The sequence below is a fragment of the Pipistrellus hanaki genome, assembly GCF_964339955.1.
Source record: "Pipistrellus hanaki genome assembly, chromosome: 3".
In the NCBI taxonomy this organism is placed as follows: domain Eukaryota; kingdom Metazoa; phylum Chordata; class Mammalia; order Chiroptera; family Vespertilionidae; genus Pipistrellus; species Pipistrellus hanaki.
This window is the reverse complement of record NC_140505.1, coordinates 156,612,340-156,630,441: the sequence shown is the minus strand read 5'-3', so window position 1 is coordinate 156,630,441 and position 18,102 is coordinate 156,612,340. Positions and strand designations below refer to the sequence as shown.

The window sequence follows — 18,102 nt, the reverse complement described above, 5'->3', positions numbered from 1 at the left end:
AATTAAAACTGAATTAAGATTTATGGAAAGACTATTTCTAAGATTAGCCACCAGTCACTCATAGCAACATGGGTTTGAACTGTGTGAGCATGCATTTTTTTTTTTAATATACACTTTCAGTGTATTTTCTCATGATTTTCTTGATATTTTTTTTCTTTAGCTTTACTGCAAGAGTGTAGTATGTAATACATATAATGCACAAAATATGTGTTCATTGACTTGTTATTGGTAAAGCTACTGGTCAACCCCCACCCACTACATTGTTCAAGGGTCAACTAATATTCTCTCTGATTTTGTGTGTGTTTGAGATTTTCCATAATATAAGTTTTTAAAAATAAGAGTGACACTAAAAACATTTTTTCTACCCTGATTCTAATGTAATAGAATCAGACTTTGAAAAAGATTCTAAGATAAGAATAAAATTTCTCATGCATCTCAACTTGTGAAATCAAAGGTTGATGAAGGATGGGTGACTACTTCCAAACATCTTAGGTATTTCTTATCTTAGTAAGATAATCAGTTATACAGTAATGCACCCAGAATGCATTGGCTTCTTGTGCCAGTGTGGCAGATGCTGTCCGTTCCACATGCCATGGCCTCTCAACACCTACCCCTTCAAGGGCATCCCTCCTGGTTTACAGTGTCTGACACCTGTGATTGTGTGTGACCTCTTTCTCTGGTCTTCAGCGACAGCCTGCTTACCTGGGTTGATGATGGTGACATTAAACAGGATAAAGGATAAGTGATAAACTTGGTTCAGGGTTGGAGGAGAGAATGTCTTGCAGTTTAAGGTACCTTTGGACCATGGAGGGAGAGATGTGTTAGGTGTTGAACACAAGGTCCTATGCATGGTTTATAGAAGTCACACTCTGTTGGCCTGCTCTGTCACTGTTTCCCCATCACAAACCATGTTTCAGCCACATCTGACTAGTATCTCTTGACTCTCAAATTGCAGTGGCTGTTCCCTCTAACTGGAATACCTTTTTGCACACCCTCTCCCTATCCCCTGCCACCACCACCACTATCCAGGCAAGTGCTGTTTGGACACCTGTGACAGAGCACTCACTATCATCAAATAGGGCATCCGTGGCCCAGAAAGGGCCTCTGGAGCCAGCCTGTCCGGATGCAGACCTTGGCTCCACCCTCCCTGCGTGACCTTGCTGTTAACTCAGTTTCCTAACACAGTGAGAATAACCTTAGGACACCTCGCAGGGCTGTTGAGACGATTCAATGAATTACACATTTAAAGCACTTAAAACAGAGCATAGCACATCAAGTGTGCTATAAATCGTTGCTGTTACTATTAGTTGCTATTTTATAAGACAGCCCATATCATTTTCTATTTAAAAACATGTTTTTTAAAAAGAATTGTTGTAACAGTCTTATCAAATAGTGCCGATTTAAAACAGTGACTGTCCTGGTCTTTTCTAAATGTTGTCACAAACTGTTGAAGTAATTTTTGCCAGCCTTTTTTGTCTTCTCTTTCATCTTTAAGTCACTTTTTTGTGGATTGCCGTACTCTTTAGATTGCCTTTTATGCCTGTGTTGCATTTCATTGTTTTCTTAAGCATTTCCTGATATTTGAGCATATGATTATTTTCAGATTTTTATTTTTCTAGTTGGACCTGTTTGACAAACTTTTTCTGTGAGTTAAGCTTGGGATTTTTTTCTGAAAGTGAAATTTGAGTCAAATTTTATTTTTATAATACCTTTTATTATAAATTTACCAAACTGGTTTTCAGATTTTGTCTATAACCTAGTATAACCATTATAATTACTAACATAAGAGATTTAAGAGTGTATACATAATTATCCTTTAAATTTAGGATTAGGTATCAAAATTTTAACAAGCTGAAAACAGTATCTTTGTGGCTAAGGACAAGAGAGCATGAAGTTTAACTTTTTTTTTTTTTTCAAATATATTTTATTGATTTTCTACAGAGAGAAGGAGAGAGGGATAGAGAGCTAGAAACGTCGATGAGAGAGAAACATCGACCAGCTGCCTTCTGCACACCCCCCACTGGGGATGTGCCCGCAACCAATGTACATGCCCTTGACTGGAATTGAACCCGGGACCCCTCAGTCCGCAGACCGACGCTTTACCACTGAGCCAAACCGGCTTCGGCGAAGTTTAACTTTTTCTAACAGATATAAATTACAGTATTTTCTTAAAAATTGACTTAGAAATAAATATAAACCTGTTTAAACCTAAATTAAATCAGTCTGCTTACTTTTTGAAATAATACTTACAGTTTAGTTCCTGAGGGAAAATAACCCATTAAGAATAAAGTGGTTAAACACAATAGATGATTTCAATGAAATACATATTTGAATATTTCATAGCACATTATAACTCATGTCAATGTAAGAAATATAAGAATTCATAATGATTCAAATGCTTTTCCCCTCCAGTTTCATTGAGATATAATTGACAAATGCTCTTTTAAAAAAAACTTTTGAACTAGATCATAGGAAGTTCTGCACTGTCCACTGCACGGGGTACTTGAGAAGCTGGCCTACAAGTATTATTGGAATGGAAGAAGAGAAGAACAATAAGGAAGACAGCAGTTTCACCTGCCTTGTTGCCATTGGGAGATTATATCCACATACCGTCCCACAGAACAGCGGCGAGGTTAAAGTGAAACCAACTGAATTTATAACCCGTTTTGCAGTGAATGGGAAATTTGTCTATGTGGACCAAAGGTAACATTTATATGCCTTCATGACTAGAGTTCAATGGGATTTTTAAGGCTATTAAAATGTGGCTTAGGACTGGTGGGACTTTTTCTTTTAAGGCTTCAAAACAGGAAATAAAGTTTAAATGAAATAACAATATGGATATTATCAGTAAATTTGATCAAGCTGAAATGTAGACTTGGAATATTTCTTAAGCCAGCGGTACAGAACCTGGGCATGGGTATCTAGTCACAATTTTACTGGCAATGGATTGGTTGGGTGTTCTCTAGAGTAGCCTCCTGCCTGGGTGTCCGTTCTGTTTTGCAGCTCTGGTCTGGCTTAGTGATGCCCCTGAGTTACTCACCCCCGAGTCCACTTCCCTGCTGTCCTGACCATGTATGGACCTTCAGGATTCTGGAAGGGAATTTGCTCACCAATTCTAAGTTTCTTTTTTATTTTAAAACTAGGGCAACAGCAATTTTAGGATATCTGCCTCAGGAACTTCTGGGAACTTCTTGTTATGAATATTTTCATCACGATGATCGTAGTCATTTGACTAACAAGCACAAAGCAGGTATGCATTGAGTGGGGGTAAGGTTTGGGTACTTTTTAATTGCAGCTTCAACTCTTAATTTCTCATTCCAAAACTTGCATTAATCCTCAAAAGTTTGATTTATATAGTGGTATACTGTTATACTAATTATGATCTTTTCTTGTTAAGTTCTACAGAGTAAAGAGAAAATATTAACAGATTCATACAAATTCAGAGCAAAAGATGGCTCTTTTGTATCTTTAAAAAGCCAGTGGTTTAGTTTCACAAATCCTTGGACCAAAGAACTGGAATATATTGTGTCTGTCAACACTTTAGTTTTGTAAGTAATTTTTTTTTTATGTTGGTAAGACCTTTTATTAATTTCAAATGAATAGCTTTGCTTCCCTCTTCTCATTTTGCTAACTCATTAAAACTGTCTGATCCTCTGGCTTTATATTACTGAGTGTTCAGAGATTACATAGTTCTACATTATTATTATTACATCATAATAATCTGGCTACTCAGTGTATATTGAGTAATTCACTCACTGTCTATTGGCATTAGTTCTCAGGAGAAGCTGAAAGTTTGCCCTTATAAAATATATCCCTTTTTGCATAGAATAAAATATGATAGTGAAGTTCTTTATTCAAACCTCTCCTTCCTACCCTCCATGCCTGTGTCTTATCCTATCACCAAGTGATATCGATGTGACTTTTAAACGGATATCACTGTAAGAAGTTATTTGTCCTCAACATCATTGTGCACGAACATCTTCTAAGCCTGGGGCACCGCAGGTGGCTGTGCAGAGCCCTTGGTGGAGGGATGAGCACTGCTTGCCAAGTCCTGGTCTATGCCGTCAGCCCGAAGGAAGAGCCAGCTTTTCCTCATTTGCGCAATATGCTAGCATGGCCCTGTTCTAAGTTTATTCTTTTTCAGTATTTTTTTTAAATTGCTGCAATGTTTCATCAAATCTATTTCCTTATTTATAATATTTAGCTTTATTTAAAAGTCATAAAAGCTCTTCCAGCAGTATCTGGTTACCCGTTCCAATAACCCTTGCCTTCTTATCATTAATATATGAACTGACAGTTTGTAACTATGACAACATGTACTTTATAGGGTAATAGGGCACTTGTTACTTAGCACATTAGTACCTTGATCTCTGGTAGTAATATTAACAATATGCATGTATGAAAAAATTAAATACAGTTACTCTAACAATTTCCTTAAAAATGGTAGAAAAGCACAATTTTACTGGCAATGAATTGGGTGGGTGTCTCAATCTAAAGATGATGTCACTGCTGGTGTTTCTAAATTCTAGGGGACACAGCGAGACCAGAGGAGCATCGTCACTTCTTTATAGCTCTCCATCATTGGAAGGTAAGCTTACTTTTAGATGATGGAAACTTATTACCCAGACTATTATTGTTGTTACCCTCTTTTTCTCTCTTGGAGAGGTAAAACTTTCAAGGTGAAGTTGAAAAGACTCCTGTGGGTTCAGTTATCCTCCTTATAATTCGCCCAGTATTTTGGTCACACTTCCGTTACAATCTTAGGTTGTGTTGCAGTTTGTTGTTCACTCTCTGGCTGACCACAGACCAAGATCTCTGAGAGTAGGAATGGTGTTTTATCCATCCTCTGTCCCTGGCAGCTAGCACAGTCCCTTGTTCTTCGTGGCACTCAAAGTATCTGTTGGGCACATTTATAAAAAGCTTGAAGGGGGAGTTTTTGCTTGTATCTATTTTTCACCACAGGAATTACTTAATATATCCCTTGCATAAATAAAAATATTAGGAAATATTAAAAATAAACTACTATTGCTCTGCCTTTCATATTGATAATGAACGTGGGTGGGAATTATCTGTACTCCAAGGCTACAGGTCAGCGACTCTACACATTTGATTCATACACACTTTAAGTAAGCCTCTTAAACCATCATGAATTATGCTGTAATGCAAACGTGAATGTTTCAAACAGTTTAAGATGCGGCTAGTCTGTTTCTTTTAAAGATAGAAATACTTGAAAGAAATATATCAACCGAAGATAGATACTTTTTTTAAAGTTCTCAATTGAATTTCCCTTTTGCCGTTTAGAGTCCTGTGTCGGTGTGCCTGGACTGTGCACCGGCACGGTGCTTGGTGCTGGCAGTATCGGCACAGATATTGCAAATGAAGCTCTGGACTTACAAAGGTAATGTTTCATCTTTTGCAGATATTACCAGTAAAGTTATTATGCTTAATATTCCATATTAAAACCAATATTCCAAAATCAGTGTTTCCTCTATGCAAACAGTATCCAGTTCAACAATGTAATGGAAGAGAGGATCGCCCTTATGGTAGCAACAAAACAGATAAAAGTATTTAGATACAAATTTTACAAGAAGTATCTAAAACTTGATGGAGAAAAAAGTTAAAATGCAGATGACTTGAATAACTTTCCAGACATAAGTTGTTTTTTAATGGGAAGACTCAGTATTGTAAGGAGGTCAGTGTTTCCTGAATTAACCTATGAATCAATGTGAATCCAGTCAAAACGTTTTTTTAGAATCCAACAAATGGTAGCACCTATATTAGAATATCCAGCAAAATTCTAAAAAGTAAAATAAAATTGAGACTAAAATGATCAGATATTATAATCCTATATAATAAAAACCTAATATACAAGTTGTCCCTTGAATGGGAGTTAGACCAGGAGTTTGACCGCTTGCTATGACATGTTTGGCCACGCGCTATGACATGCGTTGACCACCAGGAGATGGTGCAGAACATGGTTGGCATCAGCAATGTGGCACTGGCAGTGGGCGGCAGTGCAGGTTCTGCCAGCCCCGATGGGCTCTGACAAGAGTGGGACTGTGGTGGGATGGTGGAGCAGGTGAGCAGGTGGCACCAGGCCAACGCGGGTACAAGTGGGGCCCAATTGCCCCACTGATCGCTCCACAGATCATGACCAGTGGCAGCAGTGGGGAGCGGGGTCACTGCCTGGCTCCTAGGTACTGAGAGAGCTGGGCTGGGGCCCAGTGACTCAGGCGGACAGGGGCACGCGGGGGGCCAATGGTCAGCTGGGACCTGCCCTTCCATTACAGACACTCACGCTTCTATCGCCAGCCAGGCCTAGGGACCACATGCACCAGACCTCTAGTATATTATAAAGCTATAGTCACAAAAACATTTTGATTAATAAAAAAAGAGATTTGAGGAAATAAATTAATGAAAAAATAGGATTATAATATCTGATCTTTTTAGTCTCAATGAATTTTGGTGTGTTTTTTTTTTTTTTTTTAGAATTTTGCTGGATATTCTAATATAGTTACTACCATTTGTTGGATTTTAAAAAAACGTTTTGACTGGATTCACATTGAATTCATAGGTTAATTCAGAAAAGATTCAAACACATATGGAAATTTATTATATGGTAAAAGTGGCATTTTAATCATTAAGGGGAAATAAACTGTTAAGGGCATTATAATAACTCTAAAACCATTTGGGAAAACAAAGAAAGCCAGACCCATTTTTATTCTCTATACTAATATGAATTCCAAATAAATCAGAGATTAAAGTAAACCAATAAAAGTATTTTTAAACACAGGTATAAATTTTACAATCTTAGTTTGGATCATTGTACATCCAGAATTCATGAAGAAAAAATATGACAAATTATATAAAAACTCAAAACTTAGGCACAACTATAACTTTTAACAAAGTTAAAAGATAAATTATAAACTGCACATAATGTGTGTATTTCATATGACAAAATGGACTAATCATTTTAAAATATGAAGAGTTTACAGTATAAAATTGTTAAACTCTGTGTATTTTATATAACTATAACCTTAATCTGTATTAAACTTTATATATAGCCTAAAGAATAAAGTTATTAGGCAGTTTTTAAAAATGGTTCAATAATAAAAAATGTTGGACAGTGGACATGAGTAGAAAAAAATACTAATGGCCAAGAAACTAAAAATTGCTCAACCCCATTCACAGTTAAAAACATATATGTACAAACTAGAAGAAATGCCTATTTTCATTTAGAAGGTTGTCAAAGATTTGAATGTTTGATAATCAATATTGGTGAGAGTGTGAGAAAACGGTTATTCTTAAACTGTCTGTGGAGATATATTAGTCCAGCTGCTGTGGAAGGCAACTTAACTTCACCTATCCAAAATGTAAGTGTATGTAATCCTAGGCTCTGCAGTTCTGTGTGGGAGCAAGTAGCTTTATACAACCTTGCAAAGATCTATGAACAAGACTATTCATTGCTGTGTTTTTTGTTTTTTTGTTTTTTTACAGTAGTGTTTTAAATATTTAAATATTTGTCATAACCATAACTTGTTATGGCATATTCATACAATGGAGTACTCCGCAACTGTTGAAAATTAGGTAGCTCTATATACGCTAATATGGAAAGTTGTTTAAAATGCATGGTTAATAGAAAAAAAGAACAAGAACAGAACAAAAGGGTAGTGTGTATAATAACTCATGTATATAAGGCAAAAGAAAGGTGTGTATATAGGCCCATAATTGCCCATCTAAAACTCTGGAGGCAGTATAGGTTTTGAACTCAGAATTTTAGATTTTAGAAAAATAGTGTCTTGGAAGTCAGTTTTGAAAGAAAGAGTTACATGTAATACCTCCAGAGAATATCATGGGCAGCACCCCGTAATCCAGAGGTCCTCAAACTTTTTAAAGTGGGGGCCAGATCACGGTCCTTCAGAGAGCTGGAGGGCCGGACTATATGAACTACTAATTCCTACTGTAACACCTCGGCTGCGCTCACTGCCCAAAAAACCTGGCGGGCTGGATCAGACTCCTCTGTGGGCCGCATGTGGCCCGCGGGCCGTAGTTTGAAGACCCCTGCCATAATCAATTAACTCATTATTTCTGCAATGAAATATTTATAAATAAAACTAGAGGCCCAGTGCATGAAATTCGTGCACAGGGGTGTGTGTCCCTCAGCCCAGCCTGCACCTTCTCCAATCAGGGACCCCTCAAGGGATGTCTGACTGCCCGTTTAGGCCCAATCCCGGTAGGACTGCTGGCTCCCAACTGCTTGCCTGCCTGCCTTCCTGATTGCCCCTAACCATTCTGCTGCCAGCCTGATTGCCCCTAACTGCCCTCCCCTGCAGGCTTGATCACCCCCAAATGCCTTCCCTTGCAGGCCTGGTCCCTACCAACTGCCCTCCCCTGATGGTCATCTTTATTGGCCATCTTGTGTCCACATGGGGGAAGCCATCTTGTGTGTTGGAGTGATGATCAATTTGCATATTACTCTTTTATTAGATAGATGGTCAGGGAGGACAGGGGAGATTAGATATTGGAGTATATACATTAAACAAGATTGGGAAAGAATCATGATTGAAGCTGTTTGGTGGGTATATGAGATTTTATTATATTACCTACTTTTATATCTGAAGTTTTCAATAATAAAGCTTAAAAATACTTTATGGAGTGAGGTTTTGTAAATACATGTAGTAAGACAGAATGGGATAAAAAAGAAAATAGCTTCATACCAATTAGGTCAGATTTTGCTGCTAAATGAATTATGGAAAACATTTCTGGTTTCCAGGTACTTAAAATTTTAAAATTATAGAGAAGGAACTTATAACTGGATGATGTATAACAATACAGTAATTTGTTCAGACAATTCAGAATTTCTTACCTCCCATAATGGGACTAGGTTTTGTGGGATGGGAAACGTAGAAGAGAGAAATGTTTGCTTTTTATTTTCTTTTTGTATAGTTTGTATTTTTTAATTTTTTAAATTGAAAGTAGTTTAAATTGAAAAAAAAATTACTGGTAAGACATTTGTCATGTCTTGATGAATACCTGGGTGCTTCCACCTTGTGGCTACTGTGAGTAATAATGCTGTGGATGTTGGTGTACAATAGTAAGTCATTGCTTTCAGTTCTTTGGGGTATACCTAGAAGCAGAATTGCTAGATCATTTGGTAATTCTGTTTAGCTTTTTGAAGAACTGCTATTATGTTTTCCATAGCATTTTACATTCTCCACCAATTGCACAAGGGTTCCAGTTTCTCACCAATGCTTGATTTTCTGTTGTGTATGTTTTTTATGATAGTAATCTAAACGGGTGTGAAGTGGTATCTCATGGTTTTGTATGTCCAGAGCTTTTGTGAGATCTGTCCCTATGATTAATGATGTTTTGAATCTTTTCATATGCTCATCTGCCATTTGTATATATTTTTGGGGGAAATGTCAATTTAGGTCCCTTGCCCATTTTTCAATTGTGTTATTTTTGTGTGTGTTATTATTGAGTTGTAGGAGTTCTTTATTCTGGATATTAGCCACTTAGCAGATGTGATTTTTAAATATTTTCCTCCAGTCTCTGGGGTGCCTTTTCAGTCTCTTTGATAGTGAAGTTTTCAATTTTGAAAATTTTCTACTATATCTCTTCTTTCATAACGTGTGCTTTTGGTATCATATCCAAGAATTTTTTGCCAAATCTAATGTCATGAAGCCTCTTCTCTATGCTGTTTGCTGACAGTTTTATAGTTCTAGGTCTTACCTTTGGGTCTTTGATCCATTTTGAGTTAATTTTGGTATATGGTGTAAAGTACTAGCCCAGCTTCCTTCTTCAGCATGTGGATCTCCCAGTTTTCCCAGCACCATTTGTTAAAAAGATTCTCCTTTCTCCCACTGAATGGCCTTAGAACTCTTGTTGAAATATGGTCATTTGACCATATATGCTAGAAGTGCTTTTAAAAAATGGTTTTTTGTGTTTTTGTGTTTTTTTTCCAGAGAGGGAGGAAGAGGGAGAGGGAGAGAGGGGAGAGAGCGAGAGCGAGAAATCAAACATGAGAGAGAATCATGGATTGGCTGCCTCCTGCACACCCCCTACTGAGGATTGAGCCCCCAACCTGGGCATGTGCCCTTAATCAGAATCGAACCAGGGACCCTTCAGTCTGCAGGCTGATGTTCTATCCACTGAGCCAAACCAGCTAGGGCTGGATGGGCATTTTAAGAGGAGTGGAAATTAAGCCAAACACTGACAGTTGGGTACCATTAGAATGGCCAGGATGCAGTGGGGAAGGCATTTATGTATGGAGGCACTTCAGCCATTGTGTAGAGGTGGGTGGGAGAAAGCATGATGGTTTCAGGGAACAATTAGGAGACTTCATTGAGAGAGAGAGGAACTGGGTTGCTGAGATCAATGGGGAGTGTAAGGTGAAGTCAGGCAGGGAAGGACTTCAGTAGCAGATTTCTACCCAGGGGACTAACTTGAAGAAAGCCATGCTTCGGAAGATTAATCTGGTCTAGTGGGAGGGGTAGCCAAAGCCAAGGGAGCAGGTGGTGATTGAAAGCCATGAGCCACAGAATGGGAAGCCAGCTCTTTACATTGACTGTCCTCTGAAAAATCCCCAAGACAGGCCACTGCCTTTTCTTCTGTTTTTAGACCCATTTCATTCCATTTCTGCATTAATTTCTCCCTCTGTAGTTTCTTGTCAGCTGCCATTTTGGGGACACATGAAGTTATGTTTATGCTATTATGTGTTTCACATAGTTGAGCATTTAATAGTATATTATATGTTACTGTCAGTTTTACACATGTAAGTCTCATTGAAGGGATTATCCACATGTATGATTACATTTTTGTCATGTGTCTATCATCCCTGAGGATGACCTATTACAGTAAAAATATCACACATTTTCTACTTAAAGGTTGCAAAATGTTAAGATATTCTTCTTTATTTTCAATCCTGCTGCTTGGTTATCTTGATAAGGAGCTGAGTTTTTATGTGAATGCCTGTTTTAAACTAAGTGTGTTGTGTTATTCTATTACTTTGTGACGTGCTATATTAAGATAAGTAACATGATTTACTTATGGGATTTTTACCTCAGCCTTTTATGTTTCTATTTACTGTGGAGTGTTTTCAGCTCTCTGTAGTCAGAAACAAATCTGGCACCCAAACAAGTTGGTCTGTTGTGAAAACTGTCATGATATTCCGTCTCATGCTCCTTCACTGTATATTTTTATCAGATTGTGATATATCCAGAGGAGAATATTTCCTTCTAAGAATACATAAGTACAGAAAATGTTTTATGTATCACTTTTTAAAGGTTACAGTCCTCTTCATCCTTTGGTGACTCAAGTCCAACAGATTCAGTGAAAGATACTCAACCTATAAACTGCAGGAATGTAAGTACAAACGTTAAGTGATAATATTCATGAAATAAGTGATCAGTAAAGTTTGCTTTTCGTTGATTATTTCTCCTGAGAAAGGAAGCCTTCTTAAAAAAGTAAATGAACCCTTTTCTAGCTAGTCTGTGGTTTAATAGGCCACGTAGAATAGTGGTTAAGAGTGAAGTTGCTGGAACCATATGATTTGGGTCCAAAGCTGTGACTCAGACACTTAATTGCTGCGTAACCCCAGGGCGGTTTTTTAAACTTAGTGCCTTGATTTCCTCTTTTGTAAAACTGGGATAATAATGGCACCAATTTCTTGGGATGTTGTATGAATTAAGTGATTAAATATGAAAACAAGCAAAAGCTTAACAGTGTCTGATACACAGCATGTGCTCAATAGTTGTTCTTACTGCTGTTTTTCCAATTCAGCAGAGTAAGTGGACACCTTCTGGTCTGTAACAAAGTTTAATAAAAGCTACAAGATAAGAATAACATGCTATTTAATTCAATTCCATAAATACTAGCTATTTGAAGTGCATTGCTGCATATGCAAAAGTGACTAAACAAATTGCTAATATCTGGAAAACTCACATAGAGCATAATTCTAACGTAACTTCAACAATAAAAGGCTAACAAAGTGGTATACAAATATAATAGAAAAGAGAAATTAAATCTGACCAAGGGCAAAAGGGAACTTGCAAATGTATTTTTACATAAAATATTATGTCTTTTGGGCTAGTATTTTTTAATTTTATACATTTAAACAAATGTTTATTGGTTACCCATTTTGTGCCAGAAACAGAGGTTAAGTCATTGTAACAAAAACCACCAAGTAGTGTACATTACATATAGGCGTTCTGTAGATATAAAGTACCTCAACTTAAGACAATATAGGTAAACTAGAGGCCCAATGCATGAAAATTCATGCAAGATTAGATCTTCCTTCCCCTGGCTGCTGGCACCAGCTCCCTCTGGCACCCGGGACCCAGGCTGCTTCCCTCCTCTGGCCCCAGCTTTGTCAGGAAGGACATCTGGAATGACGTCTGGTCTAATTAGCATATTACCCTTTTATTATTATAGATGACTTTCTATTTTGATACACTACCTTTACATTAGATTGTCTTGCCTGTAACTCTGTAACAGAATGATAACTTTCTGGTAAAAACCCCTAGTTTAATCCATTGTCCACTCCAAAGCACTATTTCCCTTTGTGGTATCCTATGGGATAGAGTTTTGTCGTATTTTAAAAAACAAATAACTGACTCAGAGCACTGTGGTCAAGAACTTTCCCATCTCAGACTTTCCTTGTAGTATAGACACTCAGTTATGGTTATGAAGAGCGTGGGCTTTGGAGTTAGGAAGGCGGGGTAGAATTATGTATGGCTCTAACACTCTGGGCACAAATATCAGCTTCTTTAGGCCTCAGATTCCTGACCTGTAAAACAGCTCCCTCACAACATTTTTTAAGTGAAATGGATGATGCCTGTGGGGTGCTTAGGCACAGAGTCCTCAGTCCGTGCAGCCGGCCAGGGGCCGCGCTGCCAGAGGCCCCGGTCTGATAACTGCGAAGAGCTTCAGTCACGTAGGAACCTTACTACTTACTGTCCTGTCTTTCCAGGTGTCAAACAAGGAGTCAAATCCACTAAATCCGTACGAAATGTGGGAGCTAGAAGCCACAAGGCAAAACCACAGCCCTGTTGCTCCCCCCAGTCACGAGCCACTCCTAGGTAAGTTTTCTTTGGCATCTGCCCGCCATTTTGTTTTCCAAAAAACTCCTCCATAATCACTATATTTTCAGGCATAGGAGATTTCTAGAGAAGCAAACAAGGTCAAAATGAAGATTTGTCCATTCAAAATCCTGAACACAGTAACCATACCCTGGATTTTAAAATGTATGTTACTTTAATGGACCTGTCATTGAATATTCAGTTATCAATGGAATTCAGGGTATTGTTCCTACCTACAGTGTAAATAAAACTAAGGTATTTCTATCCAGGACAAAGTGTCCACTCTCAGGAATTCAGGAATTTTTAAAGGGTACCAATGGTAAAAAGTTTAAGATGCAATTATTTATTCCATGTTTATACAAAGTTCACATCAAGTAAATTCAAGTGACACTGTTTCATACTCCCCATAACTGACATTAATCTGAAATTTTATGTTAATGGAAATTGAAGAACTTAAACAATCTGGGTATTAACTGTGCACAGACGACTTATTAATCACCTTAAATTCTATTGTACTTCTAAAGACATCTAGAAAACTGGCTAACCTGTAGCTGTGCTTTAACCCTTAATTTCTAGAACCTCATACTTATGTCTAACTTAAAGCTCATTTCCATGGTAACTCCTAAGGTCCCTTTTTCAATAAAAAATCTGGTTACTCCCCTTTTGTAAGAATACTAGAGACCTGGTGTACAAAAATTCATGCACTCAGGGGGGCGGGTCCCCAGGGGATCAGGCCTATGCTGTCAATTAGACATCCCTCTGGCAGCTCAGGAGCCCTCGGGGGATGTTCGACTAACAGCAATCAGACATCCTTAGTGCTACCCAGCTTGTGGCTGAGCGGAGCTCCCCTTGTGGGAGCGCTCTGACCATCAGGGGCAGTCCTGTGTTGAGTGTCTGCCCCCTGGTGGTTACTGCACATCATAGTGACTCACCGTTCCCAGTAGTTCTGCCTTTAGGGTCAGTTTGCATATTACCCTTGTATTATATAGGATTAAGGCTTTTTATTCCCCGTTTGCCTCAGCCTTCTCATTTTTGGGGTTAAACAAGGTTTTTTGTTTGTTTCCCCCCCCCCACAAATCAGGTTAAAGTTAAATTTCTCTTTTGCACACAAGTACATGCACATGCATCGCTGTGCAAGCAGACCTCAGCCTCTAGATTCCAGTTGTCTGGGAGTCTGTACCTACTCAGGCTCTTATTTTCTATTAAAAAACTCATACACTAGCTCACTTACGTGTATCAAGTGAATTAAGTGCTGCAATTGACCTGACATCAAAATAGTGACCCGTCAACAAATTTATCTGGCTTTTGCAATTTAAGACCTATGGTCTGCCCTCAAAAGATGCAGTGTATGGCATTCTAGCCGTGCTTTGCCTTTTTGATACTAATCATTTTTAACCTTCCAATGTACTTACACGGGCCTGTATTTTTATTCTATAGGTGGTGGTGCCCAGTTGGATTTTGATGCCCTGTGTGGCAATGACGACACAGCCATAGCTGCCTTCATGAATTACTTAGAAGTAGAGGGGGTCCTGGGAGACCCCGAAGGCTTCAGCGACATCCACTGGACCCTGTAGCATTTGACTTTTAACTCCAAAAATGAGGAATGTTTTACAGTATTTCCTTTACAAAGAACTGTATGTTCCTCTGTACTGTATTGATACTCTTTTTATCCTTTATTCTTATGAAGGTTCTACCAATTTTTATAGATTTGCACCCACTTTTACAGGGGTCTGGGGAAATGTGATGTTTTTCTTCAAATAGAACTGCTCAGAATTTTCTACAGACCCCTTTACTCAGCGAACTGGTTTTAAACTCACTAGCTGCTATTTTTTTGCTAAAATATTTCTGACCAAGAGTATCAATTATACATCTTGCTTTGGTTTTGTTTTTATTTATTTTTTATGAAGTTTTTTTTTTTGAATTTGAGAAATTTAATATGTTGACAATTTTTTTGGTCTCAAGATTCATTTAATTGGCTTATAATAGTAGATTTGTGTGATTTGGAACATTTCCATTTCTTGTATATTTTCTTAATTGAGGACAGGGCTTATGTCTTTTTTAAGAAAACAGTGAGTACTTGAACACTTAAAGGGACAATGCAATTTATAGTCATGATCACAGTGACTACTATGTTCAGTCTTTTAGACTTGAGCAAGCACAGAGCCAGGATATTTATGCCCAGTTGAGCACTTTGAGGTGGATGTTAAATGAGATGACTTTTATTTAAAACTCAGAAAAAGAAAAGTTTGCTTACAGAACAGGAAAGGTTCTGGGCCATAGATGTTGGTGATTAATTTTTATATGTTTAATCTTAATGTAACCACTCATGATATACAGATAGAACAGGTTTTCTATGTTGAAATGGTATGTAGTACCCGATTATCTTAGAGGAAGAAACAGTCCCAGGCAGATTAAATGTTTTGTGTAAAGACAATTAAATTCATATGTTTTTTAATGCGTACTGTGTATAAACCAGTTTCTTTTTACATGGAAAAGCAGTGAGCTCACTGGTTAAATGATTAATTAACTGATCCAAGAACTAGTCTTGGCTTTAAAGATGATTAAGCTGTTAGAGTTACTATTGCATATAACCAAAGGCAGTTATATACATGGCAACTACCTGAAAAATTTGAGGCAATGTGAAAGAATTTAAAAACCAATTTTCTAGCTGTAATTAAAAATTTGGAGAGCATTAATCCAGAGGTAGCTCAAATTGAGTGCAAGGTTTAAGAATATTTAAAACACTCTCGGTATATCTACCATTTTGAAAGTCATATTTCCATAACACCTTACATTTTAAGACTTCTTTCTGGTTCTAGTTTACCAAGTAAGTTCCCATAGTCTCTCTGCCCCACACATGAAAATAAGGGGCTGGGAACCTGGTGGGGAAACCCTAAGGCTCAGGTGTGGGGTTCAAATCCAGTTCTCTTTCTCTAGATGGTTCTATGCCTTTCCAGCTGACTGCCCTGAGCCTCTCACCATAACAAAGCATCATTTGATATAGCTCATTTCTTTAGGCTGTGAGGACTAGATCGAACTTCCGTCAGGTGTGGTAATGGCTAACATACCGATAGGCATTAACCAAGAGCAGATGTTCCCTTCAAGCGTGGTGACTGCAGTGGCTCAGTGGCCAAAGGCATATTAGTACATGATCCTCCAGAGCTGACCCAATGCTGCAGACGTGTTAGAGGGTTGGCACCACTCCTGGACTTGAGACAGCCAGGTTTAGAATAAGCCCAAGAAACCCTAAGAGATGGGGGGAGATTGGTTGAAGCAGCCTACGCATGAACGATCACATCTGTTCTCTTTGAGTCATGCAGATGGACCTGCCTCACAAACATAACATGTGAGCGGTCTGAACCAGGGCAGGTTAGCCTTGGCCTGCAGAGTGGGCCTAAGCCAGGGGTTACAGGTAGGTCGTTGTGGCTGGATGGCCTCAAAAGCAGATGGGACAAACCATGATGCAAAGAGTTGAGAGGCAGAGTTTCCAGAGACAAACTACTGCAAGAGGACTTACTCCATAGACCAGCTGGCAGATGGCCAGCTGGAGGCTTTGATCCTTTATAACCCACTCTAACGTTTTTCTGTAGATCTTCTTGCCCTGGACCCAGAATCCAATCCACGGGTGTGATACTATATAGCTCTCTCAAGTTTAGTGTTGTTTTTTTTTTTTCAAAACCCATTCTGTTTGCATTTGATTGCTATTGCAATTGGCAGATGTTTATATGTCTTAATATTACTTTGTGTCCTACCAATTTCTTGAATCTTGGATGAAAATCTCTATATATTGGATGAAGCAATGGAATTTTTTTTTTTTTTTTTTTTTTTTTTGTGTGTGTGTGTGTGTGTGTGTATTCCCCTTCCTCCCTCCCAAGAATTACAGTGAAGTAGTGGGTGGAAGAGTGCCTAGAGTCGAAAGAGCCCACTCAGCCTGTATTTAGCTGTGTGACTGCAGGTAAGCCATTTAAACTCTCTGTGTCTCAGTGTCCTCATTTGTGACAAGAGATTTGATCTTCCAAGTTTACTTCCAGTTCTGGTTCTGAGATTCTAATCCATAGGACTTGAGCATTAGGGTTTAGAACTGTGCGGTCCCATGTGATAGGCACCAGCTGTATGTGACTACTGAGCATTTTAAATGTAGATTTAAGTTGAAATGGGCTGTGAATGTAAATTTCATAGCATACTTCAAACAGTATAAAAATAAATATAAAATATATTAACAGTTTTATATGGATTCTATGTTCAAATCTTATTTTGGATATACTGAATTTAATGGAACAATAAATTTTTACTGTTGACTGCCCTAATGTGGCTATTAGAAAATTTTAAATTGCACATGTGCCATACATTATATTTCTATTGGACGGCTCTGCTCTAGAACATTTTATTAAGTGAATATTACTAATGTAGACCAAAGGTTATACCATGAGTATGATATTTACCTCTAAATGCTGTGGTTTAAAAGAACAATTGTGTATTTATCCTTGATTTAGTACAAATAACTGAACCTCTATCTATGTATCAAGTTTAAAACTTTTAAACAATTGGTAAACTTGAAAATTTGATCACGTATTTTATTACAGGATGATAGCCTGAAATCAAATAAAATAAAACTTGAGGTATAAATTGACACTATATGATAGTAATTAAATTTGGAAATCCATTGAGAAATCAAAAGACAAAACAGTACAGACCAGAGACTTCTGGTGAACAAATGGGATTAAAGTATTTCATTGCAGTGTTACCATGGGGAAAGGCTATTTATGAGTCATGTTCTTTGAGGAGTCTCTGTAGAGTCAGGGGCACAGGGAAATGAAATAGCCTCTATCTAGCTGTTGGGCCATGTTTGGGGGTGCCATTTCAGATCCCACTCCAAAGGGGTCTGAGCCACTCAACCAGGTTATTTTGGGGCTCTAGAACTGGAGATTCAGATTTGCCAAGCAGAGTATCATGGGCAGAGCAAGGCTGACAGCTAGGCTAACCAGAAGCCATAAAGAAAACCTGCTAAGTGGCCACTAGGTGT

At 38.1% G+C, this 18,102-nt stretch overlaps 1 protein-coding gene across 3 annotated transcripts in view; it reads left to right on the top strand.

The window, feature by feature from the left end:
* The window catches only part of BMAL2 (basic helix-loop-helix ARNT like 2), a gene marked incomplete at its 5' end in the record, with an annotated part of 67,930 nt that extends 52,427 nt beyond the window's left edge, over positions 1-15,503 (top strand). For all 3 annotated transcript variants that reach the window (XM_084877240.1, XM_084877241.1, XM_084877242.1), the window contains 8 exons: positions 2,466-2,703; positions 3,144-3,250; positions 3,398-3,548; positions 4,530-4,588; positions 5,302-5,398; positions 11,286-11,364; positions 12,971-13,079; positions 14,517-15,503. In XM_084877240.1, coding sequence (XP_084733366.1) covers positions 2,466-2,703; positions 3,144-3,250; positions 3,398-3,548; positions 4,530-4,588; positions 5,302-5,398; positions 11,286-11,364; positions 12,971-13,079; positions 14,517-14,653 — 977 coding nt within the window. In that variant the 3' untranslated portion in view covers positions 14,654-15,503. The remainder of the gene's footprint in view (positions 1-2,465; positions 2,704-3,143; positions 3,251-3,397; positions 3,549-4,529; positions 4,589-5,301; positions 5,399-11,285; positions 11,365-12,970; positions 13,080-14,516) is intronic.
* Positions 15,504-18,102: the final 2,599 nt, after the last annotated feature.